Source organism: Oncorhynchus kisutch, linkage group LG14 (assembly GCF_002021735.2).
Source record: "Oncorhynchus kisutch isolate 150728-3 linkage group LG14, Okis_V2, whole genome shotgun sequence".
NCBI lineage: Eukaryota > Metazoa > Chordata > Actinopteri > Salmoniformes > Salmonidae > Oncorhynchus > Oncorhynchus kisutch.
In genome coordinates, this window is record NC_034187.2 from 11788739 (window position 1) to 11800375 (window position 11637).

Consider the following 11637-nt stretch of genomic DNA (forward strand, 5'->3'; position numbering starts at 1 on the left):
ATCAGGTTCTCTCTCTCCCTGTCACTTTCTCTCTCTCTCTATCAGGTTCTCTCTCTCTCTCCCTGTCACTTTCTCTCTATCTCTATCAGGTTCTCTCTCTCCCTGTCACTTTCTCTCTCTCTCTATCAGGTTCTCTCTCTCTCTCCCTGTCACTTTCTCTCTCTCTATCAGGTTCTCTCTCTCTCTCCCTGTCACTTTCTCTCTATCTATCAGGTTCTCTCTCTCTCTCCCTGTCACTTTCTCTCTATCTATCAGGTTCTCTCTCTCTCTCCCTGTCACTTTCTCTCTCTCTATCAGGTTCTCTCTCTCTCTCTCCCTGTCACTTTCTCTCTATCTCTATCAGGTTCTCTCTCTCCCTGTCACTTTCTCTCTCTCTCTATCAGGTTCTCTCTCTCTCTCCCTGTCACTTTCTCTCTCTCTATCAGGTTCTCTCTCTCTCTCCCTGTCACTTTCTCTCTCTCTCTATCAGGTTCTCTCTCTCTCTCCCTGTCACTTTCTCTCTATCTCTATCAGGTTCTCTCTCTCCCTGTCACTTTCTCTCTCTCTATCAGGTTCTCTCTCTCTCGCTCTGTCACTTTCTCTCTCTCTCTACCAGGTTCTCTCTCTCTCTCTCTCTCTGTCTTTATCTCTATCAGGTTCTCTCTCTCTCTGTCACTTTCTCTCTATCTCTATCAGGTTCTCTCTCTCTCTCTCTCTCTCTCTCTGTCACTTTCTCTCTTTATCGGTTTCTCTCTCTCTATCGGGTTCTCCCTCTATCTCTCTTGCTCAGTCGCTGTCTATCTCTTTCTCTCTGTTGAGCTCTCTCTCTCTCTCTTTGCCTTTCTCTTTTACACACAGTATATATCTCTCAAAACACACATGTGAAAACCCTTCCCTGCACTTATTTCAATGCTCTGGTGCAAAATCTTTCTCAGGTTTCTCTCACACTATGAGTGTCCCAGGGCTGACTATAGTGTATCAAATAGTGGGTGCTTATATTTGTCCTGTTTCATTTCATGTACAAGTGGGTAACCTGTACAAGTGTGAGGTGTGAAATGGAAATGGAATTCTCCCTGAGACACCCTCTGAGAGATAAGGAGAGGGCTGGGAACAAACCCTAAGCCCCCGCCTCAGTCCCCTCCCTCCCTCCCTCCATACAGTAGGCCCTCAGGGAGAGGGGGTGGATGGGGAGGGGCTGGTGAGGCAGAGCAGAAACATGTGGTGTTCAATCAAGAGGCTCTGCTCTAGTTTATAAATATCTGCAGTAAGTAGTGGATGACTTCCTGGTTCAAAGCCCTCCTCAACCATATGTGTTAGAGTGTTGGTTCAGCTGGCTCAGCTAAAGGTTATACAGGAGGCAGGGGATTTAATGTGTAGAGGAGGGAAAATATGTCCTGTAAAAAAAAAATACTTTAAACACTGTTTTCTTCTAAGTCTATGATGGTAATAAACTTTTTACTGGGTTTTAGTTGAACACAGGAGTCAGGGGATGAGCAGAGTATAGAGGTGGTGTCCTCTTGGACGTGTGTTAGGTTTAAACAAACTTGGGAATCAAACAAACTGATTTAAACGATCTGAATCAAATAAACTTGTGAATCAAACACACTGATTCAAACACTCTGAATCAAATAAACTTGTGAATCAAACACACTGATTCAAACGATCTGAATCAAATAAACTTGTGAATCAAACACACTGATTCAAACACTCTGAATCAAATAAACTTGTGAATCAAACACACTGATTCAAACACTCTGAATCAAATAAACTTGTGAATCAAACACTCTGAATCAAATAAAGTTGTTAATAAAACATCCTGATTCAAATAAACGGATTCAAACAAACTGATTCAAACAAGCTGATTCAAACAAGCTGATTCAAACAAGCTGATTCAAACAAAATCCAAATATATTATCTACTTATAGTAATAAAGTTTTACTATGTTTTCTTATGCAGTCGAATAAGTGATTTGGTGCCAAGATCATTCCTGGAAAGTCAAATCTGTTACAAGTGCACCTGTTGATACTGTGGACACAGTATGGCACAACAAAGGAATCTCTGCTAATCATTGACTGGAAAAATAAAAAATAAACTGACTTCAATGGGTTCAGACTCATTGATAATGTAACAGGCCATCTGGTGGGACTACAACACAGTACGTAAGTTACAGGTAGATTTTAAGGAAGTGAGGAAAACTTATGCCCTCACTACTACTGTAAGTCGCTTTGGATAAGAGCGTCTGCTAAATGACAAAAATGTAAAATATAAATGTAAAATCCTGTAGCCTACTGTACAGTACTGTTACAACGGTACTGTGGTGGCCATCTTGGCACGTTTTGGGGGAGTAACTGCTCTCTCCAGGGTGCTGCTAGTGGGTCATTTATCTTCAGAATCAATGGAAAACTGACTCTACCAAACAATGGTGGGGGAGGAATAGAGTACAGGGGCTATAAGAACCAGATATTTGTCTCTGGCCTTTTTCCCAGTTGTAAATGCCCCCTTTTGGGGCCTCTCTCTCTCACGTGAGAGTGCAGTTACACCAGGCAGGCAGTCTGCAAGACAGGCTCTCTAGATCCACAGGAGAGAAAAAATAAAACGCACAGGAGGTAGTGGGGAGAGAGAGAGAGAGAGAGAGAGAGAGAGAGAGAGAGAGAGCGAGAGAGAGAGAGAGAGAGAGAGAGAGAGAGAGAGAGAGAGAGAGAGAGAGAGACAATGCAGTCTTTATCATTTTACACATGCTGCCTACCACTGACAACTTCAGAAATACCAGCTAGCTAGCAGCACATATACACTATGTGCCAACTCAGAGATCAACATAGAAAATGACACCATGAATGGATACTAACAATAAGACCAGTAGGAAGGAAAAGTAGCTACTCCCGGTAAATGGTATCTTTGATGTTAAAAAGATGCTGAGTGTTGGTATAATGTACCATACAGACATACTGTCCTACACACTAAACTTGTCTCAAATATATACAGTACTGTACTGCACACAGGAAAGAAGGCAAACATAAGCAACAATGGAGAAACGACTAACTGCTAACTGTTATCAGCTAACTGCTATCAGCTAACTGCTATCAGCTAACTGTTATCAGCTAACTGCTATCAGCTAACTGCTATCAGCTAACTGCTATCAGCTAACTGCTATCAGCTAACTGTTATCAGCTAACTGCTATCAGCTAACTGCTATCAGCTAACTGCTAACTACTAACTGCGCCTGGTTGAGATTAGTAGGTTAGTAGTTAATCGGTGGAAAAGCCCTCCATTCCTCTGACTGACTTCCTGACTGTAGAGACATTTTGCAGAAGACAACCTCTCTTGTCATGTGTTTGTTGTTCAGTACCCCATGAGGCCCCTAGTTCCTAGGCAAATAATAAGAGCTGCTTCTTATTCATAGACTGGATCTATAACAGTTTCCACACATAATAGCAGCTTCATGTCTCGTGTTACCAGATGAAATAGACAACTACACGGTTAATATGCAGGTATGGTCAAGGATTTGACCAAGTCATTTCTCTGACACAAAGATCTCCAACACGTCTCCTCTGTAGTCAGGAACTGTGAATTACTGTATACTGTATGACCAACTGGGTTGGTATTTGTAAAGCATTAATAAAACACAACCATTTCTTTCCCCACACAGGAAGAAATCAATGGGGATTCCCAGAGAGATGTAAGCTAAAATGAATAATGTGATTCAACATTATAGTAAACAGACTGTTAGGATCATCAGATCATGATCATAGCTGCTTTCAGGCAGGTAATTAACCCTGAAACACCTTAACACACAGATGAACACAGCAGAACCGTGTGTAGCAATGTGGTAACAGTATTCATTAGCCCTAATCGTTGTCACAATGCCCCACAATGGCTGTGTATTTTATTACTGGCCCAGGCGGGGGGTCACTCAGATACACACACACATTCGGACACATCTGTTCCATGCGCGCACATACACATTCGCACATGCCCAAGCACACACACACGTAACAAATGCCACACACACACACACACACACACACACACTGGGGGTCACACACACACACACACACACACACACACACACACACACACACACACACTGGGGGTCACACACACACACACACACACACACACACACACACACACACACACACACACACACACACACACACACACACACACACACACACGCACACACACACACACACACTGGAAGACGCCATCTGGTCCCCATTGTATTGGGTCCTTTTTGGAGGCAAGTAGGAATAATATTCCAAGTTCAGTCATGAATACATGAACATAGTTCACTATGAATACACAAGTGGTATTGTTAAAACTGCCACCCGATGAGCTTGGTCAAATTACTTTCAAAAGGACTTGAACATCTTTTAATCATCTTACAAGGAATTTCCATTAAGCATATCCCCCCCTTCTACTTACTATGCCTGTAATATGTGGTTGTCCCACCTATTTATCTGAAGATGAATTCACTAACTGTAAGTGGCTCTAGATAAGAGCATCTGCTAAATGACTACAGTGTAAAATGTAGACTTATAACAGTCCCCACGACAGAGAGAAGGGTTGAGGCCTAGCACTGAACTTTCTCCCAGTTCAACCGGTTCAGATATTCAATCTTTACACAACAAACTCTACAGCTGCTAAACCGTCTGTCAGAAACACAGGCATAAAGCTTTTAGAACTATTCTGATCTAGAACGGGTGGCTGATAATGTACAGAAAAGTGTCATGTATTGTGTAAGCAAGTAGCTTATCTAAACTGGGAAGAAAACCAAACCCACCGGGAAAAAAAATGGTAAAAACACAAGAAAACACATAATAATGCTAATGTGTGCATTAAAAACTCTTAGTGCTACTGCTGTAAAACAGGAAACAGTTTATGCACATTCCCCCCTCAGGATCACATTATTCTCATAAAATAAAAATAACATTTTAAAAATTAAAAAACGTTTTCTCTGCACTTGTGAAAATCACTGCTTTCACTTTCCTTTCATGAAGAGAGTGTTTCCCTTGAAGCTGCTGAGAGACAACAGATGGTCAGTAGCAACTCTAGTGGAAATACCCCAAGTCAGCATATTCCTCTTGCTGTATGCGGGTTCATCTCTAATGCACACTCTCCACCACAATGTTAGCAAACAAATAATGCAATGCACATACCCACACACGCCGGCACACAATCCTTTTAATCCAATGCACATACCCATACACGCCGGCACACAATCCTTTTAATCCAATGCACATACCCATACACGCCGGCACACAATCCTTTTAATCCAATGCACATACCCATACACGCCGGCACACAATCCTTTTAATCCAATGCACATACCCATACACGCCGGCACACAATCCTTTTAATCCAATGCACATACCCATACACGCCGGCACACAATCCTTTTAATCCAATGCACATACCCATACACGCCGGCACACAATCCTTTTAATCCAATGTGGGGGCTGCAATTTGTTTACCCCCCCACTCCTGGGGTAGAGGAGATCACTCAATAAAAAGAAAGAAAGAAGCATGAACATTTCTTTGTCTGGAAATTCAGGGTCAGGTGACTGAAGACAGGAATTCTGGTTGGCTAGAGAGGACTTGCAAAATGTTGGCAGAGAGCCAAGAGGCTGCCTTGCAAACAGTGCTGGAAATATGCTGCAAACCTCATCTTCATCCTCATATCCATAGCTGGGGCTGGGGGAGGGGTTAGGAGAAGAATGAGGGGCGGGAGGAAGGAGAGAAAAGTCCACTGTAAGACAAGGAACTTAAAAAGAGTGATCCCTCTCTTTCTCTGGGAGAAACAGAAGAACAGAGTAGAAAGGAATTCTTCCCCTTTAAGCTAACCCTTTCAGTTCAGACAGCTCCTTTCCTTCTCAGTCAAGTCCAGAAACACGGTGAACCTGATGCATTGTCCCCAGCAGCAACAACAACAACAACAACAACAACAGCCAAACCAGCCAGCTTATTCTTTACCTCTTCTGTTTAGTCCTGTGAAAAGGGCTTCTGCAATGCCATCACAACAAATCCATCCTTATGCAAATGTTCTCACAAAGAAATAAAATGCATATCACAATATACTGACTATTCTTCTAACACATGCTTATTTTATGAAATGCCCTCTTTATGTTATCTTATGATTTTTAAAGTCGCTAGTTGAAAGAAAATCCGCTTCTATATTTGTAAAATGAGAGCTGCGGTGCCTAACCTCAGCTGCCTGTTTCTGTGGTTCTTTACCACGTTTCACTCGCCAGACCCCAGCATGTCCTGCTAATTTGCAAATAATACCCCCCCCAGACACTCTTATGGGTTCTTCCCAAGCCTGCTCCAATGGCAGGGCTGAGGGCTGGAGGGGTGGGGTGAGAGACGAAATGGTAGCCCCCATCTTGTTGCCATGGACACAGCCACTCATTACGTAACAGTGACAGTCTCACTACAAGTTCTGGCCTTACTACCAGGAGTATTATAGTCTGATGTGAAGAGGGAGGAGAGAGAGGGGGGGGGGGAGGAGGAAGGAAGGAAGGAGAGAAAGGGAGAGAGAGGAGAGGGAGGGGAGAGCAAGAGAGCGAGGGAGGGAGGGAGAGAGATGGGGGAAGGATGGAGTGAAGGGGAGTTAGAAAGAGAGAGGAGGAGGGATGGAGGGGGGAGGAGGGAGGGAGAGAGAGGGGGGAGGGAGGAAGGAAGGAAGGAAGGAAGGAGGGAAGGAAGGAAGGAAGGAAGGAAGGAAGGAAGGAAGGAAGGAAGGAAGGAAGGAAGGAAGGAAGGAAGGAAGGAAGGAAGGAGGAAGGAAGGAAGGAAGGAAGGAAGGAAGGAAGGAAGGAAGGAAAGAGAGAGAGAGAGAGAGAGAGAGAGAGGAGGGGGTAGGGAGGTAGAGACAGAGGGGAGGAGGGATGAGAGAGAGGGATAGAGAGGAGGGGGTAGGGAGGTAGAGACAGAGGGGAGGAGGGATAGGAGAGAGGGATAGAGAGGAGGGGGTAGGAAGGTAGAGACAAGAGGGAGGAGGGATGAGAGAGAGGGATAGAGAGGAGGGGGTAGGGATGGTAGAGACAGAGGGGAGGAGGGATGAGCGAGAGGGATAGAGAGGAGGGGGGTAGGGAGGTAGAGACAGAGGGGAGGAGGGAATGAGAGAGAGGGATAGAGAGGAGGGGGGTAGGGAGGTAGAGACGAGGGGAGGAGGGATGAGAGAGAGGGATAGAGAGGAGGGGGTAGGGAGGTAGAGACAGAGGGGAGGAGGGATGAGAGAGGGATAGAGAGGAGGGGGTAGGGAGGTAGAGACAGAGGGGAGGAGGGATGAGAGAGGGATAGAGAGGAGGGGGGTAGGGAGGTAGAGACAGAGGGGAGGAGGGATGAGAGAGAGGGATAGAGAGGAGGGGGGTAGGGAGGTAGAGACAGAGGGGAGGAGGGATGAGAGAGGGATAGAGAGGAGGGGGTAGGGAGGTAGAGACAGAGGGGAGGAGGGATGAGAGAGAGGGATAGAGAGGAGGGGGTAGGGAGGTAGAGACAGAGGGGAGGAGGGATGAGAGAGAGGGATAGAGAGGAGGGGGTAGGGAGGTAGAGACAGAGGGGAGGAGGGATGAGAGAGAGGGATAGAGAGGAGGGGGTAGGGAGGTAGAGACAGAGGGGAGGAGGGATGAGAGAGAAAGAGATAGAGTGGGAGGGAAACATTTCTAAGGATTTATGACATATTGTTTTGAGAAAGAGTTATTAATGATCTGAAATGAAATCCCACAGCTTGAATTAGCAGTAGAGTACATTACATCACATTGGGTGAGTAGGAATGCTGTGTAGTCACATTCAGGAGGAGGCATGATTTCAGAAACTACCAATGCAATAGCCTGTTATAGGGATGTACATTTGGCAGCCACATTACTGCAACATAAACTATAATAAAGTGGTTGTAACAACAGAAGAACGTGCTTATTAGTCTCGATATTGTAAATTAACTTAATTAGTCTTGATATCGTAAATTAACTTTATTAGTCTCGACGTTGTAAATTAACTTGGTTTTCTCTCCTTAGTTTGCATTATTACTGGATTTCCAATTAGTTCATTACATGGCTAATAAACTTAAGCTCAGTTTGGATTCAGGTGGGGGCTAGATTAGTCTTTAACTGGTGCAAGTCCATGCCTATAATGTGACTTTGGGCTGTATAGTGGGAACCAAACTGAGGCAACAAAGCACAAAAGTGAGCAACAACATAGCGGTCATTTATCATTGGTCAACAATGGTGCCCTGAAGTAGGTCCTACAAAGACACAAAGACAGGAAGGAAACTGTGAACTCAACCAACCTACAAAAACAATGAAATAAATGGTATCTCTTTGATATATCAATGACCTATCAAATACACTTGGCTGTGAGAGAACCCAACAAATCCCGTCCCACTTTGCTGAGAATGCCCTGTCTATTGGCCTCTTGGAATCTTGGTAACCCTGCCAGACAGCTCTGGACTATTTGTGGTCCCTGAAACCAGGTTTGAATAACAGGATGGCTAGAGAGGACTGGGAACAAATCATCTCCATAACAAATCAGGGCCCACTAGGGCTGAAACCCAATGATTCAAATATTTGGATTCAGTCCTAGAACCCACACATAAGCCCCACAATTGTGAAAGATATCAACATCGGGCACCCCCAAGACACATTGGGCACCCCAAGGGAACCTCCGAGACACATTGGGCACTCCTAAGACACATTGGGCACCCCTAAGACACATTGGGCACCCCTAAGACACATTGGGCACCCCCAAGACACATTGGGCACCCCTAAGACACATTGGGCACCCCCAAGGCACATTGGGCACCTCCAAGACACATTGGGCACCTCCAAGACACATTGGGCACCCCTAAGACACAATGGGCACCCCTAAGACACATTGGGCACCCCTAAGACACATTGGGCACCCCCAAGACACATTGGGCACCTCCAAGACACATTGGGCACCCCCAAGACACATTGGGCACCTCCAAGACACATTGGGCACCCCCAAGACACATTGGGCACCCCCAAGGCACATTGGGCACCCCCACGACACATTGGGAACCCTCAAGACACATTGGGCACCTCCAAGACACATTGGGCACCTCCAAGACACATTGGGCACCTCCAAGACACATTGGGCACCTCCAAGACACATTGGGCACCTCCAAGACACATTGGGCACCTCCAAGACACATTGGGCAGCCCTAAGACACATTGGGCACCCCTAAGACACATTGGGCACCCCTAAGACACATTGGGAACCCCCAAGGCACATTGGGCACCCCCACGACACATTGGGAACCCCTAAGACACATTGGGAACCCCCAAGGCACATTGGGCACCCCCAAGGCACAGTGGGCACCCCCACGACACATTGGGAACCCCCACGACACATTGGGAACCCCCAAGACACATTGGGCACCTCCAAGACACATTGGGCACCTCCAAGACACATTGGGAAGCCCTAAGACACATTGGGCAGCCCTAAGACACATTGGGCAGCCCTAAGACACATTGGGCACCTCCAAGACACATTGGGCACCCCTAAGACACATTGGGCACCTCCAAGACACATTGGGCACCTCCAAGACACATTGGGCACCTCCAAGACACATTGGGCAGCCCTAAGACACATTGGGCACCCCTAAGACACATTGGGAACCCCCAAGGCACATTGGGCACCCCCACGACACATTGGGAACCCCTAAGACACATTGGGAACCCCCAAGGCACATTGGGCACCCCCAAGGCACATTGGGCACCCCCACGACACATTGGGAACCCCCACGACACATTGGGAACCCCCAAGACACATTGGGCACCTCCAAGACACATTGGGCACCTCCAAGACACATTGGGCAGCCCTAAGACACATTGGGCAGCCCTAAGACACATTGGGCACCTCCAAGACACATTAGGCACCCCTAAGACACATTGGGCACCTCCAAGACACATTGGGCACCCCTAAGACACATTGGGCACCCTTAAGAGTCTAACCCTGCCTGAGACAGTGGCTAGCCAGCCATCCAGTGGGAGGTACTGTACTCACCTCCATCTTCCACTTGGCCAGCCACTCCTCCCTGGTCCTCTTGCTAATGTAATATGGGTCCCCGGCCTGGAAGGTTACTCTGGGAATGGGCCTCTGACGCAGACTGACGGAACCACGCAGTCTGCCTGTCCCAGGGCCTCCAACTCCCTGTTTAAAGGGATACAAAGAAGAACACCGGAATAAAGATATTAACTAACGTACTTGTTTTCTGTTTGTTTGTTCTGCTTTTTGCAAGGTTGTAGAGGAGGAACATGACCCAAGAAAACAGTTTCATGCTATCACTGCTGAAACTGCTGGCTAGTACTGTTGCTAGTTAGCCAGAGAAGCAATATTTTGCTCTTTGTCCTTTTTGGGGTGTGGGCGGAGGGGGGCTGCGTAGGGGGGGTGCTCCAGAAAAGGATGATGACTCATTGACAAAACTGCAGCCCAATGCAGACAATGTGTGACTGGTCAAACAGCAAGGAACACAAACTGTCTCTTCCAGAGCCCTGGCAACCCACTATACTGTCTCACTCTCTACCAATCACAGCCTGGCTTGGCGAGCCCGCTTAAGTCATTGGCCATCTCAAGGACCTTCTCATGTCGGACTGGGCACCAAGTGTATTTGATATCTCAGATCTATATGCCAATAGGTACCATTTCTTTCAAAAGTCCAGGAGGTCATGATATTGTAAAAATGATATCGTAAAAGGAGAACATCACTTCCCCCTAGTTCAGCATCATCACCAGCTAACATCACAACCCCCAAAGGTCAGTCTGAAGAGGATACATCCCATTTCTCCAAACTTTTCCAGGAGGGTGTACTTGTGTACAGCAGTCTGAATGTTAGACTAGATCCTCCATAGGATTGATGTAAGCATCGGCTGGAGGGAGATTCTACCGTTGTTAAATTGATGCGAGGAGCTGGAGAAGTGGGCTGACTGATTGACTGGTTGATGGATGGATTGATTGATTGATGATGTAACACAGTGTAATGAAGACAGTGGATGACTTACCTGTTTCTTGGCTGTATCCCCTCCATCCTCCTTCTGCTCCACATCTAGAGGGAAACACAGTGAGTGACACTGGAGCAATCATTCAATAACGTGTTCCTGTGGGCGAGCCAAAAGTCAGAGTAATCTCAGCACATAGGAGACGAGAGAGACTACAGCCACAGTCACCTTGGCATCGACAGAAAAAACAAAGCCACTCGGCAACACAGGAGCAGTGGATCTCCTCAATCATTCATAAGAGTTCTACCTGACCTGTAGTTAGACACCTGTGGGCTAGCTGAGCTTGTCACAATGGCCTGTCACCTTAGCAGCGTTTATCAAAGTCTGCTGGCTGGGTTAGAAGTCTATTCACCACATGGCATCGTTGTCTTAGGAAAGTTAGACGTGTCAGAACGACGTAGCTGTCTGAAGACAACGTCAATGGCCCCCCGAAGATGACCTTAACTCACTCTGGTTCTCTCAGCTGCCAGGTAGAACCTAAAGCCACAGGTAAATGAACATCCCTGTTGTCGACCCTTTCCCAACATCCCTGTTGTCGGCCCTTTCCCAACATCCCTGTTGTAGACCCTTTCCCAACATCCCTGTTGTCGGCCCTTTCCCAACATCCCTGTTGTCGACCCTTTCCCAACATCCCTGTTGT

The 11637-nt window shown here is 46.5% G+C and overlaps 1 protein-coding gene across 7 annotated transcripts in view; it reads right to left on the minus strand.

Moving 5' to 3' along the window:
- LOC109904288 (DNA (cytosine-5)-methyltransferase 3A-like) overlaps positions 1-11637 on the minus strand; it is a 62557-nt gene that overhangs the window by 32116 nt on the left and 18804 nt on the right. For 6 of the 7 annotated variants that reach the window (XM_031787838.1, XM_031787837.1, XM_031787835.1 and 3 more), the window contains 2 exons: positions 11001-11044; positions 10006-10152 (listed from right to left, as the gene is read on the minus strand). In XM_031787838.1, the coding sequence (XP_031643698.1) occupies positions 10006-10152; positions 11001-11044 (191 nt within the window). The remainder of the gene's footprint in view (positions 1-10005; positions 10153-11000; positions 11045-11637) is intronic. The other variant, XM_031787839.1, reaches the window with a different exon arrangement.